The sequence below is a fragment of the Chlorocebus sabaeus genome, chromosome 6, assembly GCF_047675955.1.
Source record: "Chlorocebus sabaeus isolate Y175 chromosome 6, mChlSab1.0.hap1, whole genome shotgun sequence".
Taxonomy (NCBI): domain Eukaryota; kingdom Metazoa; phylum Chordata; class Mammalia; order Primates; family Cercopithecidae; genus Chlorocebus; species Chlorocebus sabaeus.
This window is the reverse complement of record NC_132909.1, coordinates 22,214,404-22,234,234: the sequence shown is the minus strand read 5'-3', so window position 1 is coordinate 22,234,234 and position 19,831 is coordinate 22,214,404. Positions and strand designations below refer to the sequence as shown.

At 40.9% G+C, this 19,831-nt stretch overlaps 1 protein-coding gene across 15 annotated transcripts in view; it reads left to right on the top strand.

The window, feature by feature from the left end:
• Positions 1-19,831, top strand: part of ZNF567 (zinc finger protein 567) — an 84,348-nt gene that overhangs the window by 21,636 nt on the left and 42,881 nt on the right. For 9 of the 15 annotated variants that reach the window (XM_073016590.1, XM_073016588.1, XM_073016589.1 and 6 more), the window contains exon 2: positions 1,092-1,416. In XM_073016590.1, the coding sequence (XP_072872691.1) occupies positions 1,393-1,416 (24 nt within the window). In that variant the 5' untranslated portion in view covers positions 1,092-1,392. Of the gene's footprint in view, positions 1-1,091; positions 1,417-4,402; positions 4,527-7,126; positions 7,202-17,187; positions 17,233-19,831 lie in introns of those variants that run through there. The other 6 variants (XM_007996523.3, XM_007996524.3, XM_073016586.1 and 3 more) reach the window with 5 other exon arrangements.

Genomic DNA, 19,831 nt, shown 5'->3' with positions numbered 1-19,831 from the left:
TTGTGGAACCGGTTGTTTATGAAAGTGATGCGGTCCCTGCGTGTCTTAAGTTTTAACTTAAATTAGGTGCGAATCGATTTGTGTTTGAGCCTGTGTCCGACTTCGGAGGGACGACAGTGAGGGCATTGTGTGTGAAAGGTTATTACTTTTTGTAGAAGTATAAGTTCAGTGAAATTGTGCATGACGTGGGGGCCTATGGGATTATGACTATGTAGTGGGTGATACAGCTACGAATATGCCTAATTTTTAAAGTACTTTGTGTGCACGACCCTTGATGACTGTGAATGTGGCACACTGTGCGACTTAGGTGGAGTACTTGAGAAACCGAGTGCTGACTAAAGTATGCATTGTTTAAATTGATTTCCGAGTGTTGGGCATTTTATATATGCCTATAGAATTTGAGTCTGGTAATTAGACAAGTAAAGTAGTGGTTTTTTTCTTTTTAATGGAGAGGAAGAGGCAAAATAATTTTCAGAGGTAAGACTGGACCCATGCGCGGTGGCTCACGCCTGTAATCCCAGCACTTTGGGAGGCTGGGGCAGACAGATCACCTGAGGTCAGAAGTTTGACCAACATGGTGAAACCCCGTCTCTACTAAAAATATAAAAATTAGCTGGACATGATGGCGCATGCCTGTAGCCCCAGCTACTCGGGAGCTGAGGCAGGGGAATCGCTTGAACTCGGAGGTGAAAGTTGCAGTGAGCCAACCACTGCACTCCAGCCTGGGCGACAGAGCGAGACTCTGTCCCTCCCCCTCCAAAAAAGACCATTTATTGGGAAAACGTGGTATTGACTGATGACTGATATGCTTAAATGAATAGAACACCACTATTTGGGACCAGTATTTTATATGGGACCAGTATTTTAAAGATAAAAAAACTGTATCTCGTAACTGTTACTCTCAAAATTCCTATTTGGATGTGTATGTGTGTGTGTGTGTGTGTGTGTGTATATATATATATATATTTGTATTTTTTATTTTTTTGCTGGGTGAATTTCTTCTGCTGGAAGCCTGCAATGTGAAAGGATACATGATTAGTTTCTTCTCTCATTCCCCAACCTTTATTTTGTCTCCTCTTTACTCCCTATAGGTAGTCTTCAGCTCTCATGGATTGGGAGCTGGGAAAGGAATGAGAAGACAGAAGTCAGAGACAAGAAGAGGCTAACATGACTGATACCGCTATAATTTAGTGTAAGTCATCTCTTACCTTCCAAGGGAACCTGCTGCTTGGAACTTCCAGATACGCTTCCCTTCTCATGGACATAGCCTCTTCTGCAGCTGCTGCCCCAGTGCTTCCTCTGGGCATGCAGTGGCCCACCCACTCTGGTGGGTGGGTTTGTCCAGTCAGTCCTCTTTGATAGGACCCAAGACAACCCAGACAGCCTCCACCCATGGGGTCTTCACCTAATGCTAAGGTGAGAATTAGCCACCTCAGTCACTTTGCCCTCCCAAATCCTAGAAACATGTACATTTTTGCCAAGAATTCTCTCACCACTTTGGTTCCTGGTGGACTCAGGGTCTGAGGGACCGCTTTGTGTTGTAAAGAAGGGAGAATCACTCACGTTTTTCCCCCTGGAAAAACACTGTTCTAAAAATAACAATCTCTTAAAAAATACATTTTCTTCTCTCTTCTCTCAGCCTCTCCACCCTCCTAAAGGAGGAGTTTAATGATAGCAGAATTTTACACTCAACAGCTGTGTAAGATCCTGTTCTGAAATGAAGTTCTCTTAGAATTTTGTTTCTTTCACCATCTTTGGGATGTCAGCTGAGGCTGAGGCAGAAAGACTTCTAAGTTTTCATCCTATTAAAAATGAACAGTGATAACAATTAGAAAACTCAGGGTTGTTGGAAAAAACATTAACAAATCAATAGGGTGTGTATGTGGAAAGTATGGGGGAAAAAAGACTTTATTTACAGTGGTCATCAAAAATAAGGGATACAAAGGAAATGACTTTAGTAATTACATGATATATCTTTAAAGAGCACATCTTAAAATAAGACTTTGGGTGGGGCACGGTGGCTCATACCTGTAATCCCAGCACTTTGGGAGGCTGAGGTGTGTGCACTGCTTGAGTCCAGGAGTTCAAGATTAGCCTGGGCAACTTAGTGAAACCCTGTCTCTACAAAAATACAAAAATTGGCCAGGAGTGGTGGCACGCGCTGGGTGGCTAGCTACTCAGGAGTCTGAGGTGGGAAGATCACCTGAACCCAGGGAAGTCGAGGCTGCAGCGAGCCATGATCATATCACTGTTCTCCAGCCTGGGCAACAGATTGAGACCTTGTTTCAAAACAAAACAAACTATAAAACCCTTAGGAAAAAACATAGGCATACATCTTAATGATCTTAAATTTGGCATGCATGCTTTTGGAGTTACTTTCCTGGTGATTGAAATGTTCTAAAATTAGATTATGGATGATTGTTCATTATGATGGTCTGTGAATATACCAAAAACCATTGAATTGTATACTTTAGATGAGCGAATTTTATGGTGTGTAAATTATATCTCAATGCTGTCATTTGAAAAATCTTGGCTAGGCCACCTCTGCAATGTGTAACTAAGCAAGCTGTGAGTGTCTCCTATGTTAGTCATGTTAGTCAATTTCAGGTATAATGGGACTTACCTCACAGGGTTTTTGTGAGGGTCATTGGATCTATATCACAGGGAATTATTTTGGAAAGTGTAAAGAAATAATTGAATTCCAACTATCCAAGAGAGGGAAACTGGGTGAATTAACCAAGTACAGTGCCACTGAGAAGTATTATGCAGCCATGAAAAGGGATCAATTGCATGGATTTATGGAGAAGGGCCTCCAGGATACTTCGAATTTTTTTGTTTTTTTGTTTTGTTTGTTTCTGAGACAAGGTCTCACTCTGTTGCCCAGGCTGGAGTGCAGTGGTTTGATCATGGCTCACTGCAGCCTCGACCTCCCTGGGCTCAGGTGATCCTCCCACCTCAGCCTCCCAAGTAGGTGGGGCTACAGGCATGTACAACCATACCTGGCTAATTTTATTTTATTTTTTTGTACAGTTGGGATCTTGCTGCGTTTCCTAGGCTGGTCTTGAACTCCTAGGCTCAAGTGATCTGCCCACCTTGGCCTCCTCAGGTGCTGGGATTATAGGCGTGAGCCACCTTGCCTGGTCTCCAGGATACTTTGTCAGTGACAAAAGCAATAGAGAATATTATATTCTATCTTTTTTTTTTTTTTTTTTTTTTTTTTGAGACGGAGTCTCGCTCTGTCGCCCAGGCTGGAGTGCAGTGGCGCAATCTCGGCTCACTGCAAGCTCCGCCTCCCGGGTTCACGCCATTCTCCTACCTCAGCCTCCCCAGTAGCTGGGACTACAGGCGCCCGCCACCGCGCCCGGCTAATTTTTTTTTCTATTTTTTTAGTAGAGACGGGGTTTCACCATGGTCTCGATCTCCTGACCTTGTGATCCGCCCGCCTCGGCCTCCCAAAGTGCTGGGATTACAGGCGTGAGCCACCGCGCCCGGCCTATATTCTATCTTTTATCTAAGTTTTCAGCTTATCCTTTTATTATTTTCATATAAGCAAATGTATATATTTGCATTTTTTTAAACTCATGTCACCACCATCACCCAAATTTAAAAAGAAAACAAAAACAGAACACTTCTAGCCCCCATCCAGTTACCCTGGCACAAAAGTAACCTCTGTTCTAATTTCATCTCATATAAAAGGAATCTTGCAGAATGTAACCTTTTGAGTCTGGCTTCATTCAGTAAGGATGTTGCAATCAGTAAGCTATAGCTGGGACTACAAGTACATGCCACCATGCTCGCTAATTTGTGTATTTTTATTTTGTAGAGACAGAGTCTCACTATGTTGCCCAGACTGGTCTCCAGCTCCTGAGCTTACGGGATCCTCCTGCCTTGTCCTCCCAAAGTGCTGGGATTGCAGGCATGAGCTCAGTTCAGTTGCATGTTGCAATTCATTCATATTATTGCATGTATCATTGCTTCATTCTTAGTACAAAGTAGTATTCCACTGTCTGGATGGATCAGGATGGATCACAGTTGGTTTCCATTGATTATCCATTTATCCAATTATCCATTGATGCACACATGGGTTGTTTCCAATTCTGAGGTGCTTATGAATAAAACTGCTATGAACATTCACATTCGGGTCTTTTTGTGGATACATGTTTTTGTTTGTCGTGGATAGATACTCAGGAGTGGTATTGATGGGTGGTTTAAACAATTTAAAATGGTATCTTTACATGGAATAGTTTGGCCTCTTGATTGTGGTGGTGGTGACACAAATCTAAATGTGTGATAAAATGGTAAAAACATGCACATAATGAGTACGTGGAAAATTAGTGATATCTGAAAGAAGTTGGTGCATTGTGTAATGACAATTTTCTGATTTTTTATTTTTATTTTTTAGAGACAGAGTCTTGCTCTGTTTTCCAGATTGAAGTACAGTGGCACAGTCATAGCTCATTGTAGCCTCAAACTCCTGGGCTTAAGTGACCCTCCCACCTCAGCCTCCTGAGTAGCTGGGACTACAGGTACACGCTATCATGCTGGCTAATTTGTGTATTTTTATTTTGTAGAGACAGAGTCTCACTATGTTGCCCAGGCTGGTCTCAAACTCCTAAGCTCATGCAGTCCTCCTGCCTTGTCCTCCCAAAGCGCTGGGATTACAGGCAGGAGCTACCTACCCTGCCCAGCCAGTTTTCTGATTTTGGCCGTGTGCTATGGTTATGGAAGATGTGACCATTGTGGAGAAGCTGGATGAAGGGTAAATGAGACCTCTCTGCACTATTTTTGCAAGCTTCTGTGGATCTATAATCATTTCAAAATAAAAAAATAAATTTTAAAAAGAGCCTGCTGCCAGACTGAGAAGTGCCTATGGTGTCTGATTCCCTGTTGTTGGGCATGAATTCTGTTTCCCACTCTAGGCACTTTTGGACAAAGCCATGCAGAATATCTTATCCCATACCTGCCCCTGTGGGCCGCTTACCCTTTCTCAAAGTTTCCAGCAACCCTGAGAGTAGGCGGGATGCGGTGGTTCACACCTATAATCCCAGCACTTTGGGAGGCCAAGGCAGGAAGATCACTTGAGCCCAGGAGTTGGAGACTAGCCTGAGCAACATAGTAAGACCTCATTTCTTTAAAAAAAAAAAGCCGGTCTTAATGGTGTGCGCCTGTAGTCCCAGCTACCCAGGAGGCTGAGATAGGAGGATCATTTGAGCCCAGGGAGGCTGACACTGCAGTGAGTGGTGATGGTGCCACTGTACTCCATCCTGGGCAACAGAGTGAGACCCTGTCTCAAAAACAAAAAAAATTAAAATTAAAAAATAATTAGCTGGATGTGGGTGGTGCATGCCTATGGTCCCTGCTATGCAGGAGGGAGAATTGCTTGAGCTGAGGAAGTCGAGGCTGCAGTGAGCCATGATCATGCCACTGTATTCTAGCCTAGGCGAAGAGTGAGACCCTGTCTCAAAAATAAAATAAAAATAAGACTTGAATAAAAGGACAGGAAGACACAACATGATAAAATGTCAAAACTTCCTAACATTTCATGGATTTCCATTAAAATTTTAATAAAAATGTTTGAACTTTCTAGCATTGTTAAGAGAAAACAAACACCAGAAATTCTGAGAGAGAAAAACTGTCAGGGAAGTAGCCCTCGTAGATACTAAACTGTTTTAAAACTGATAACTGTAAGGTGATCCTGGCAGTTAAATGAACAGTTCAGTGGAAATAAGTATAAAGCTCAGGTCTACTTAGATATATTAAAGGTAATAAAATATGTGATAAAAATGGCAATTTTGATGAGTGAAAGAAATACAGATTGTGGAGTACCTTGTGATACCAAACTAGATGGGCAAAGTATTTTTATTTTTATTTTTTATTTATTTATTTTTTTTTGAGACAGAGTTTCATTCTTGTTGCCCAGGCTGGAGTGCAGTGGCGCACGATCTTAGCTAACCACAACCTGCACCTCCCAGGTTCAAGTAATTCTCCTGCCTCAGCCTCCCTAGTAGCTGGGATTACAGGCATGTGCCACCACGCCCAGCTAATTTTGTATTTTTAGTAGAGACGGGGTTTCTCCATGTTGGTCAGGCTGGTCTCGAACTCCCAACCTCGGGTGATACGCCTGCCTCAGCCTCCCAAAGCGCTGAGATTATAGGAGTGAGCCACCGCGCCCAGCCTAATTTTTAAAATTGTATTTTTACATGGAAAAAAACAATCAAATGAGAAACTATAAAAAATTATTTGGGGCTGTGCACAGTGGCTCACGCCTGTAATCACACGTGGGAGGAGCACATGAGGCCAGGAGTTTGAGACCAGCCTAAGCAACATTGCAAGACCTCATCTCAAAAGAAAACAATAATTTACAAAATTAGCCAGTCATGGTGTTGTGTGCCTTTCGTCCTAGCTACTTGGGAGGCTGAGATGGAATTCCTTGAGCTCAGGAGCTTGAGGGTGCAGGAAGCCAGAATAGTGCCACTGTACTCCAGCTTGGATGGCAGAGTATGACCCTGTCTCTAAAAAAGAAAAATTATTTGGAACTCCTACCACAAAAATAAAGGATTAATTTCCTTCCTTTAAAGAAGTCTAGCAACATTTCAGAAAATAAAAATAATAGAAAATGAAATAAATGATGAGACCACAGATAAGAAGCTAAAAGCGTTCTTTCAACTTATGAAAAGAAGCTTATTGTTCATGGTAAGAAAACTAGAAACTAGAACCACAATTTACATGTGTTAGACAAGCATAGAAAAATTTGTATCAGTAGTATTCCTTGGTGTGGAATGACAGGTATTCTCATATATTGCTGGCAGTACTATAAATGGTACAGCCTTAATGGAGAGCAGCTTGGAAGTAGTTAATAACAATAGGCTGACTAGGAGGGAAAAGGTAGTGCATGAGGGGAGATGAGCTTGCCCAAAATCCATCCTGCTGCTCCAAAAGCCTGTATCTCTAGCCTTGGGGATAAAACGGGATTTGCCTAGCTGGTTGTCCCCTCTATGTGGCATGTTCAGAGTGGACAAGGATCAGTACAAGGGAAATGGAGGCAATTTTAATAGAATTATAAGAGCTGCGAGGCACATGTGGTCTCACGTGGCTTTTTTTTTTTGTCTCGGCTTTGCCTCCTTAGGAACTGCCTCTTTTCTAAAGAGGACCCCAAAGGAAGGACTGGTCATCTCTTTCATATCTCAAAACCATGGCTCAGGTAAGGCGATGGTTTCTCTCTCCTTTCTTTTTTTTTTTTTTTAAGGATATTTGGGTATATGTCTGTCTTGTCCTGCATCCTCCTGCCTATCTTTCCCTTCAGAAAACTGGTCCTCACTTCTTCCCATATTGGTTAGATATGACTCTATCTTCCACAAATGCTCCCAAGTTTAACCAGTGTTCACACGTTAAGTGAATATATCAGGCCAGGTATGGTGGCTCACACCTGTAATCCCAGCACTTTGGGAGGCTAAGGCAGGAGAATTGCTTGAGCCCAGGAGTTCAAGACCAGCCAGCCTGGGCAACATAGAGAGATCCTTGTCTCTACCAGAAATTTAAAAAAAAAAAAAAAAGGGCCAGGTGCAGTGGCTCATATCTGTAATCCTAGCACTTCGGGAGGCCGAGGTGGATGGATCACCTGAGGTCAGAAGTTTGAGACCAACCTGGCCAACATGGTGAAATGCTGTCTCTACTAAAAATATAAAAATTAGCCGGGCTTGGTGGCAGGCACATGTAATCCCAGCTACTCAGGAGGCTGAGGCAAGAGAATTGCTTGAATCCGGGAGGCAGAGGCTGCAGTGAGTGAAGATTATGCTGCTGCACTCCAGCATAGGTGTCAGAGTGAGACTGTCTCAAAAAAAGAAAAAAATTAGCCCAGTGCAGGTGCAGTGGCATGCGCCTGTGGTCCCAGTTATTTGTGAAGCTTAGGTGGGAGGATAGCTTTAACCCAGAGGTCAGGTCTACAGTGAGCCATGATCATGTCACTGCACTCCAGCCTGGGTGACAGAACAAGACTCTCTTTATTAAAAAAGAAAAAAAAAAGGCTGGGCGCGGTGGCTCAAGCCTGTAATCCCAGCACTTTGGGAGGCCGAGACGGACGGATCACGAGGTCAGGAGATCGAGACCATCCTGGCTAACCCGGTGTAACCCCATCTGTACTAAAAAATACAAAAAACTAGCCGGGCGAGGTGGCGGGCGCCTGTAGTCCCAGCTACTCGGGAGGCTGAGGCAGGAGAATGGCGTAAACCCGGGAGGCGAGCTTGCAGTGAGCTGAGATCCGGCCACTGCACACCAGCCTGGGCGACAGAGCGAGACTCCCTCTCAAAAAACAAACAAACAAAAAAGGTTGGGTGCGGTGGCTCACGCTTGTAATCCCAGCACTTTGGGAGGTCGAGGCGGGCGGATCACAGGGTCAGGAGATCAAGACCATGGTGAAACCCCGTCTCTACTAAAAATACAAAAAATTAGCCGGGCGTGGTGGCGGGTGCCTGTAGTCCCAGCTACTCAGGAGGCTGAGGCAGGAGAATGGCGTAAACACAGGAGGCGGAGTTTGCAGTGAGCCGAGATCACGCCACTGCACTCCGGCCTGAGAGACAGAGCGAGACTCCGTCTCAAAAAAAAAAAAAATAGTGGGTATATCATTCACCATCTCCTCTCTCAGTCTTCTTCCAGAAGCTATGCAGGGACAAAAATGCATTTCCTTGAATTAAATGAAAATGTATTACTGAATGAACCCGTCTTGTGTAGATTAAAAAAATATATATGACTTTATTGCATCCACAGACTGGAGTCTAGATAGTAGTGAAATTGACAGAATTTACATAGAATCAGTAAGTAGCAAGAAGTCTTGTGTTGAGGCTTTGAGGATGGAAATATGATTTACAACTTGTACAAAGAACTGAGAATCTTGTGTTTCTCCTCTATCTTCAGTTTTGCTCACAGCTGCTAACAATTTCTAAAAATGTGTGGCCTTCCAGTAACACCTGCTTAGTATATTAATTCTAGATTTATTTCTGTTTTCACGTTTCTTCCAATTTTATGTTTGGATGTAGAAGTAAATATATTTGTATAGACCGCCATACTAAACTAGAAGTGTAACTCTTAAAATATTCTGCTTCTGGTTTCAAAGACACTACTCATTCTTGTTTCACTCAGAACATTTATCTTCGTATCTGGACTTCTTAAATACTGGTGTTCTCCGTATTCTGTATTGGTTATCTTCTATTTACACTCTTCTGTTCACTATCTACCACTATTATTCTAATGATGCTCATTTAATTTTAATTCTAAACCTCTGTCTTTTTTGATGGATAGTCAAAATTATATATCCAGCCTCCAGCAAGATATCACCACCTACATGTTCCACAGATCCTTCATGCACATGTCTGAGATTCACCTCACTGTCTCCTGCCCATTCTATCCTTTTGTTTTTTCCAGTCTGGTTAGGGCCCCAACCCCTACCCATCTGCTGATATAGCCAACATGAGTTAAAATCTCCCATTCACTGCAAAACCATTGAGTGGCAAATTCTGTTCCTCTTACCACAGTTCCCTCCATCCTCCACTGATAATGTCTTTATTTGGATTCCTCTCTCATAGCGGTCACTTGTCTTCCCATTTAACATCTTCACTTATTTTCCGCTTCTCCAAGGGCTCACCCCAGGGCTTGCTTACATATTTTTGTTTTCTGTGCTTTTGTGTTTAACTTTTTATTATGGTAAAATATACATAACAGAGAGCTTACCGTTTTAACCATTTGTAAGTGTATAATTCAAAGCCGTTAAGTACGTTCACAAGTTGTGTAACTGTCACCACTATCTATTTCCAGAACTGTTTTTCTTCATTTCACTTAGAAATTCTGTACCAGTAACACTAAACAGTTACTCCGCGTTTTATTCTTTATAGCATCAGATGGAAGGTGCCTTAGAGGAATATATAGACATTTCATTAGAAGATAAGAAAATGCTAAAATGCTTATAACAGTTTAAATACAAGAATAATAATCATTAGTGCTAATAGAGTTTTCCGATTCATGAACATGATGCACATCTCCTTTTATTTAGATCTTCCTTAAATTCTCTCTGTAATGTTGCTTTCAGTGTACCAGTCTTGTAAATGTTTTTTATATCCTTGGATTTTTTTTTAATGCTGCTGTAAATGGTGTTCATTTTTATTTAAATTTCCCACTGTTTATTACTAGTTTGTGAAAATGCAATTGATTTTTTTATCTTGGCCTGCAGTCTTTCAAAACTCCCTTATTCTAATAATTTTTTTTTTTTAATAGATTCTTAGGATTTTCTACATGGATAATCCTGTCATATGTGAATAATGACTGTTTTCTTTTTTTCTAATCTATATATTCCCTTCATTTCTGTCTTTCCTTACTACATTGTCAAGAACCTCCAGTACAATGCTGAGTAGAAGTTCTAAGAACAGACATTCTTGTTTTGTGCCCAACTTAGGCGAAAGGCATTGTTTTTCATTATTAAGTTTGATATTAGCTATAGGATTAGGATTTTTTTTTCTTTTTCTTTTTTCCTTGAGACAGAGTTTTGCTCTGTCATCCAGGCTGGAGTGCAGTGGTGGATCTCAGCTCACTGCAACCTCCGCCTCCCAGGTTCAAGAGATTCTGGCATGTCAGCCTCCCATGTTGCTGGGATTACAGGCATGCACCACCATGCTGGCCTAATTTTTGTATTTTTAGTAGAGACGGGGTTTCACCATATTGGCGAGGCTGGTCTCGAACTCTGGCCTCAAGTGATCCGCCCGCCTTGGCCTCCCAAAGTGTTGGGATTACAGGCGTGAGCCACCATGTCCGGCTTGAATTTCTTTTTAAATGATTGAAGACATTCCAGTTAGCTGATAGTTTTTATCATGAATGAGTGTTACATTTTCTCAAAAGTTTTTCTGGGCCAGGTGCAGTGGCTCATGCCTGTAATCCTAGCACTTTGGTAGGCCAGGGCAGGTGAATCACTTGAATCAGGAGTTCAAGACTGGCCTGGGCAACATACAAAATACAAAAAAAATTATCTGGGTGTGATGGTGGGCACCTGTAATCCTAGCTGCTCGGGAGGCTGAGATAGGAGAATCGCTTGAACCCAGGAGGTGGAGGTTGCAGTGAGCCGAGATCGTGCCACTGCACTCCAGCCTGGGCAACAAAGAGCAAAACTCCGTCTCAAAACAAAACAAAAAACAAAGTGTTTCTTCATTTATTGGTTTTTCACATTATATGGCTGTTACTATAATGAATTATATTGATTGATTTTTGAAATGTTAAATGTAGTTGTCCTGGGATAAACTCCACTTGGTCATGATATAATACTTTTGTATATATTGCTTCATATATTAATTTGATTCATATATAAAGCAATATATAGCTTTATAGATGAATATGATGAATTTGCTAATATGTTGTTACTGATTTTTCTTATCTGTGGGTCATAATGGATCTAATGTATGTTTTTCTGTTTGGTGTCAGGGTAATGCTATCTCATAAATGAATTGGGATGTATTCTCTCCTCTTATTATTTTCTGAAAGAATTTATGTACAATTGGTATTGTTTCTTCTTTAACATTTGTTAGAATTCACTGTGAAGCCATCTATCTGACTTAGAGATTTCTTTGTGGAAAGATGTTTAACCAATAGTTCAATTTTTGTAATAGAATGAAGACTGTTCAAGTTATCAGTTTTTCTTTTAATTCAATGAGCTTTTGTAGTTTGTGACTAGGAATTTTGTTCAGTTCATCTAAGTTGTAAAATGTATTGACATAAAGTTGTTGCTCTTTTTATCCTTTTAATGTTTGTATAATCTGTAGCAATACCCCTTTTTTATTCTTGTTATTGATGATTTGTATCTGTCACTTTTTCCCCTGGTTCATTGGCTACAGGTATATCAACGTAGTTGATCTTTTCAAAGTACCACACCAGCTTTTAGTTTCATTGATTTCTTCTAGTATTTTTGTTTCCTCATTTCTCCTCTTTTATTTTGTATTTCCTTTCCCTCTCATGACTTTGGGTATAATTAGCTCTTCTTTTTGAATTCTTACATAGATGGAAGTGTATATTGAGTTAAGACATTTCTTTTTTTCTAATAGAAGCTTTAAATGCTGTAAATTTCTCTGTAAGCACTATTTAAAGGGCTCCCAACAAGTTTTGACATGGTGCATTTTCTTATTCAGTTGAAAATATTTTCTAATTTTCTCATGTTTGTTTTTTACCCATTGGTTATTTAGAAATGTGTTTAATTTCCAAATATTTGGGGATTTTCCAGATAGCTTCCTGTAGCTGGTTGTAGTTTAATTCTGTTGCCGTCACAGCAGAGTCTATATGATGTCTTCCTAAATTTATGAAGACTTCTTTTATAGCACAGAGTACAGTTTAATTTGGTCAGTGTTCTCTGTGCCCTTGTAAAGAATGCATATTCTTACGTTGTTGAGTGTATCCTGTAAATATCAGTGAGATTAAATTGGTTGATTGTGTTGAAAGTTTTCTGTATTCTTACTGTTCTTCAGTCCGTTACAGCAATGACCGAAGGAAGGAAGTTGAAATCTTCTATTATAACTAAGCTTTGTTTTTAGATGCGTTTATATTTAGGATTGTTGTGTCCTGTCGTGAATTCACCCTGCCCTATTATTATGAAATGCTTTAATTAATCCCTGATAATATTCTGAATAATATTGTCCTGAGATCTATTTTGATTAATATTTTTATAGCTATTCTAACTTTCTTATGATTGCATGGTGTCTTTGTTCTTTGTGCTGCTATAACAGAATGCCTGAAACTGGATAATTTATGAAGAACAAAACTAAATTTTCTCACAATTCTGGAGGCTGGGAGGTCCAAGATGAAGATTCAGGCAGGTTTGGGTGTCTAGTGGTAGTAACAACAGATTACACATTGAAGAAAGAAAAGATTAGTGTTCTCTGCTTCCAAGATGGCACCTTGAGGCTGTGTCCTCACATGGCAAAAGTACAAGCCAGCCACATGCTACATGAAGCCCCTTTTACAAGGGCCTTAATCCCATTCACAAAGGGAGAAACCTTAATGACTGGCCTAATGGCGTATTAAAGTCCCTACTTCGTAATACTATCACACTGGCAACACCTGAATGTTGTTTGGTGTTTGTTTCGAGATAGGGTCTCACTCTGTAGCCCAGGCCGGAGTTTAGTGGGACAATCATGGCTCACTTCAGCATCAACATCCTGGACTCAGGTGATCCTTCCACCTCAGTCTCCTGAGTAGCTGATACTACAGGCGTGTACCACCATGCCCAGCTAATTTTTCTATTTTTTTTAGAGACAGAGTTTCACCATGTTGCCTAGGCTGGTCTTGAGCTTTTGGGTTCAAGCAGTCTGCGTGCCTTGGCCCCACAAAGTGCTAGGATTATAGGTGTGAGCCACCATGCCTGGAATACACCTGAATTTTAGAGGGGACACATTCAAACTATAGTATATGATATACCTGATTTCCATCCTTTTTACTGTTGTTGTTTTGTGTGTGTCTGTGTGTGTTTTATTTTTTGTTTTGTTTTGTTTGTTCTGTCACCCAGACTGGAGTGCAGTGGTGCAATCAACTTCCCAGGATCCAGCAATCCTTCCACCTTAGCCTCCTGAGTAGCTAGGACTACAGGCATGTGCCACCTCATCTGGCTGATTTTTAAATTTTTTGTAGAGATGGGGTCTCCCTATGTTGCCTAGGCTGGTTTTGAACTCCTGGGTCCAAGTGATCCTCCTGCTCGGCCTCCCAAAGTGCTGGGATTATAGGTGTGAGCCACTGTACCTTGCCCTTCCTTTATTCTTTTATTTACCTATGTTTTAATGTTTATAGTTAATCTGGTACAGCTAGTAGATAGTTTGGTTTTTCTTTTTTCTCTTATCTGATACCCTTATCTTTTAATTGGAGTTTTTAGTTCATTCAATGTAATTATCAATATAGTTGAGTTTAAATATGCCATCTTCCTATTTTTTCCAATTATATTTTTTCTTTCAGATTGAGAAATTTTTTATGATTTCATTTTTTTCTGTATGAGTCACTTATTAGGAGTACCTCTTTATTTTCTTGTTTGTTTTGTTTTTTAGTGGTTGCTCTAGGCCAGAGATTGGCAAACTATTGCATTTGAGCTAAGTCAGGCATGATGCCTGGTTTTGTAGAGTTTTATTGGAACTCAGCCAACTGTGAAAGCATTTTGCATAGTTTATATTGCTTTCTTTCTCTTCAAGTTCACTGATCTTTTCTTTCTTTAATGTGTAATCTGTTGTTACTACCACTTGTTGTATTTTTTATATCGTGTATTTTTCTTCTCTAGAAGTTTTCTTTGATCCTTTTTATATCTTCCATTTCTCCCATGATTATCTTTTTTTGTACATTCTTGAGCTTATGGAGTATGTTTATAATCCTGTTTTTTTGTTGTTGTTGAGACGGAGTTTCACTCTTGTCGCTCAGGCTGGAGTGCAATGGTGTGATCTCAGCTCGCTGCAACATCTGCTTTCCGGGTTTAAGTGATTCTCCTGCCTCAACCTCCTGAGTAGCTGGGATTACAGGCACATGCCACCATGTCCGGCTAATTTTTGTATGTTTAATAGAGATGGGGTTTCACCATTTTGGCCAGGCTGGTCTCGAACTCCTGACCTCAGGTGATCCACCTGCCTTGACCTCCCAAAATGCTGGGATTACAGGCCTGAGCCACTGCGCCCGGCCTATATTAGTCCTGTTTTAACATCCTTGTTTTTTGTTTGTTTGAGGCAGGGTCTCACTCTGATGCCAAGGCTGGAGTGCAGTGGTACAAGCAGAGCTCACTGCAGCCTCCAACTCCTGGGCTCAAGCGATCCCCCCACCTCAGTCTCTGCAGTGTAGCTGGGACCACAGGTGTGTGCCACCACACCTGGCTAATTTTTAAATTTTTTGTAGAGACAGGGTTTTGCTATGTTGCCCAGGCTGGTCTCAAATTCCTGGGCTCAAGTGATCTTTCTGCCTCGGCTTCCCAGAGTTCTGGAATTACTGGCATGAGCCACTGTGCCCAGCCCATCTTGTTTGTTAAATCCATCACCTCTGTCATTTCTGGGTCTGTTTCATTTCTGGGTCTGTTTCTTTTGATCATTTTTTTTCCTTCATGAATATTAGTCCTATTTTACATGCTTGGAAATTTTTTACTTGAATTTTAAATTGCTGAATGCTGGATTTTGTTATGTTACATTAAAGAATTAAGTTATTTCAGTCCATTTTGATCCTTTTGAGGCTTGCTTTTAAGTTTTTGTTAGTGTAGGTCCAAGAGCAGCATTTGGTCTACGGCTAATTTAGTCCCATTCCTAAGGTCAGCAACCTATAGCCTGAGATCCAGATCCAGCTTTCTGTTGGCATGTGAGTATTGAAACACAGTCACACTCACTCATTTACATTCCATTTATAGCTGCTTTCCTATTAACTGCAGAGTTGCTGTGACAGAGACCATTCAGCTCAGAAAGCCTGAAATACTTATCTGCCCCTTTGCAGAAAAAGTTTGTCAAGCCCTGCTCTACCTAAAACTTGTGTATTACCAATTCTTTCTACTCTGGCTGATAGGAACACAAACTTCCCAGGACTGTTTGACTTTCCTCTGATTCTTCATGTAATTTTATGTAATTCTTCATGTAATTTTACCCCCATATATTTGCAGATCAGTGTTTAGCCATGGATTCAGAGGGACAACTTTGCAGATATCTAGATTGATCTTTCTCTGTAACATTCTCTTTCTCTCTCTCTCTCCCTGCCCCTGCCGCCACCATGTCTGTCTGTCTCTCTTTCTCTCTGCTATTTCTTCCTCTTCAACTTTCTTCCAGCAGTTTTAGCCATCTTGGACTCTCCAAATCTGTTTCTTGTTTTTCGGGTTTTTTTTTTTTTTTCTTTTGAGATGGAGTTTCACTCTTGTTGCCCAGGCTGGAGTGCAATGGCACAGTCTCAGCTCACCACAACCTCTGCCTCCCGGGTTCAAGTGATTCTCCTGCCTCAGCCTCCCGAGGAACTGGGATTCCAGGCATTCACCACCACACCCTGCTAATTTTGTATTTTTAGTAGAGACAGGGTTTCTCCATGTTGGTCAGGCTGGTCTCAAACTCCCAACCTCAGGTGATCGCCTGCCTTGGCCTCCCAAAGTGCCGGGATTACGGGTGTGAGCCACCGCTCTCAGACATTTTTTGCGCCTGGCCCATTTTTGTTTTTTTTTTCTTTTTTTTTTTTGAGACGGAGTCTCGCTCTGTGGCCCAGGTTGGAGTGCAGTGGCCGGATCTCAGCTCATTGCAAGCTCCGCCTCCTGGGTTTTATGCCATTCTCCTGCTTCAGCCTCCCGAGTAGCTGGGACTACAGGTGCCCGCCACCTCGCCCGGCTAGTTTTTTTTTTTTTTTTTTGTATTTTTTAGTAGAGACAGGGTTTCACCGTGTTAGCCAGGATGGTCTCGATCTCCTGACCTCGTGATCCACCCGTCTTGGCCTCCCAAAGCGCCCGGCCCAGTTTTTGTTTTTAGAGATAAGAGTCTCAGTCTGTTGCCCAGGCTAGAGTGCAACAGACTCAAACTCTTCCCTCTAAAAACAAAACAAAAAAAAAAACAAGAAAAAGCTATGCATGATCATAGCTCACTGCATCCTCAAACCCCTTGACTCAAGTGATCTGCCCACACTGTTCTCCCAAAGGTCTGGGTTTACAGGTGTGAGGCACCGCCCCGGCCTCTTTGTTCGACTCAGGGACACTGCTGGGCTGTTTGTGCTTCCCCTTCTTTGTGCTATGGCCTAGAAAATGCTTTTAGGCAATAAGCTGGGGCAATTATAGGGCTTACTTTGTTTACCTCTCGCAAAGATCACCATTCTGTGCTATCAACTGGACAGTGCTTCAAGCATTAATATATTTCTGTTGTTTAATATATTTTTATAATTTTTTTAGTTGTTTATGGTAGGAGGGAATTTCTCATAGCAGTTAATTCTTCTGACATGAAAGGAAGTCAGAAATATCTGTTTTATTGGGCAGTTAACTTGACTGAACTCAAACTTCAGACTGTTCCTTACGATTGGTGGCAGCTTGAATCCCTACTTTATTTCTTTTATTTTTTTTTACCAGGCTGCTTGGATTCTGACCCAGCATGCCTAATTGAGTTAGGTATCAGCCGAAGATGTTAACAAAGTTTATTCAGTGTCTTTTCTCCAACTCCCACATTGTTTCATAGGATTTCTCCACTTTCTTTCCAGCTGTTGTTGCCCTGAGTTCTGTCCTTTGCTTCTTCAAGTAAGGTAGGCCATGGGTTCCCACCTGAATTGCATTTGCCACACATGGTGTCTACAAGGGACCTGCCCCCAGGCCACAAGTAATATAAATTGCTAATTGTCCCATTGCTCTTCTGTTCTTCCAAGTGTAGACCCCCCCCCACTCCAGTCTGTCTGTTTGAGACACTTTGCAGTGCCTTCAGATAGTTATTTTTATATTTTATCCAGGATTAACATTGTCATTTTCAGTAACATAGTCAAATAAAAGCTACTTTGCCATTCTCTAAAGCAGAGTTTGTATTTTTTAATCAACTTAATAAATACTCATTTTAAGCATATAGTTAATGAAGCTCGGAAGTATATAGCTCTACATATCCCCACAACAATCAAGATTACAGAATTTTCAGTACTCCAGAAGTTGCCTCATGCACCATACAATTAGTTGCTCCACTGCCAGCTCCAGCTTCAGTGGTCATGTATCTGCCTCTGTCACTATAGTTTTGCTTCTGGAATTTCATAAAAATGGAATCATAGAATATATAGCTTTTTGGGAGGTTGGCTTACTTAACTCAGGTAATGTTTTTGAAAGTCACTCATATTCTGTATGTCAGTACACCCCTGTATTGCTGAGTATTTTTCCATTGCGTGAATATACTACAATTTGTTTATCCAGTCACCTTTATTTCTTTTGAGTAAATACCGAGGTGTGGAATCTGTGGGTTATGTGGAAAGTGTTTGTTTAACTTTATCAGAAACTGTGAACTCAAAGCAGTTGTGTTGTTTTATTTTCCCATGATCAAATGCCTGAGAGTTCCTATAGCTCCACATATTTTCTGGATACAATTGTCATATCAAAGGACTATGAATATCTTCTCTCAGTCTGTGACTTGATTTTTTTATTTTCTTAATGGTGTTTTTCAGAGCCGAAGTTTTTCATTTTATGAAATTCAGTGTTTTTAAAATTTTATGATTCACGCTTTTTGTATTAAATTTAAATTTGTAAGTCTCTCTCAGCTTGCATCTGCAAATTTTGATGTTTTTATTTAGTTGGAAATATTTTCTGAAAATTTCCTTTTTGACTATCCTTTGACCCCGAATTATTAATAGTTACTTAGAAGTATATTGTTTAGTTTCCAAACATTTGGGACTTATCTAGACATCTTATTTTTATTGAGATTTAATTTACTTTCACTGTTGTCAGAGAACATATTCCATATGAATTTGTCTTTACTCTATTGAGACTTGTTTAGGTTCCACCTTGGTGAGTAGTGTGTTTGCTCTTGAGAAGGGTGTGTATTGTAAAATTACTGTAAGTGCTTTTCTATAAATGTCAAATGGGTTTAGATGGTTGGTAGTATTCTTTACATATTCTGGCTGTTTACAGATTTACCCCCTTTGGTTTGTTTCTTTCAGTTGCTGACAAATATTAACATCAACTATGATTTTGGACTTTAAAAAATCTCATTTTACTTTTGTCAAGTTTTGCTTAATGTATTTTGGAACTAATTAGGTGACTATACATTTATGACTGTAACATCTTCCAGATGTATTTGTTCTTTATTACTATGAAATGTCCTTCTTTGTGGCTAGTAGTAACACTCCTCTAGTTGAAATCTGTTTTGTCTGATATTTCTGTAGCCACTTCAGCTTGTATTTGTATGTCTTTTTAGTGGTTAGTGTTTCTCTATCTTTTTTCATCCTTTTACTTTCAGCCTATTTGTATCTTTGTTTTTTTAAAATAAGTCTCTTGTAGACAGAATGAATATATTTGAGTCTTTTTTTTTTTTTTTGAGACGGAGTCTCGCTCTGTTGCCCGGGCTGGAGTGCAGTGGCGCAATCTTAGCTCACTGCAAGCTCCACCTCCTGGGTTCACACCATTCTCCTGCCTCAGCCTCCCAAGTAGCTGGGACTACAGGCATCTGCCACCACGCCTGGCTAATTTTTGTTTTTTTTGTATTTTTAGTAGAGATGGGGTTTCACCATGTTAGCCAGGATGGTCTCGATCTCCTGACCTTGTGATCCACCCACCTCAGCCTTTCAAAGTGCTGTGATTACAGGCGTGAGCTACCGCGCCCAGCCAAGTTTTTTTTTTTTTTTTTTTTTTTTCTGAGACAGGGTCTTACTCTGTTGCCCAGGCTGGAGTGCAGTGGGGCAGTCAATGCTCACTGCAGCCTTGACCTCCTAGGCTCAAGTAATCCTCCTATCTCAGCCTGCCAAGTAGCTAGGACCACAGGCATGTGCCACCATACCTAGCTAATTTTTTTTTTTTTTTTTTTAACTTTTTTTTGGGAGTCAGAGTCTCCCTCTGTCGCCCAGGCTGGAGTGAAGTGGCACAGTCTTGGCTCACTGCAGCCTCTGCCTCCTGAGTTGAAGCGATTTTTGTGCCTCAGCCTCCGGAGTAGCTGGGACTATGGGCATGCATCTCCACTTCCAGCTAATTTTTGTATTTTTAGTAGACATGGGGGTTTCACCATGTTGGCCAGGCTGGTCTTGAACTCCTGACCTCAAGTGATCTGACTGCCTTGTCCTCCCAAAGTGCTGGGATTACAGGGGTGGGCCACCACGCCCAGCGCCTAGGTAATTTTTTTTTTTTTTTTTTTTTTTTTTTTTGTAGACACAGGGTCTC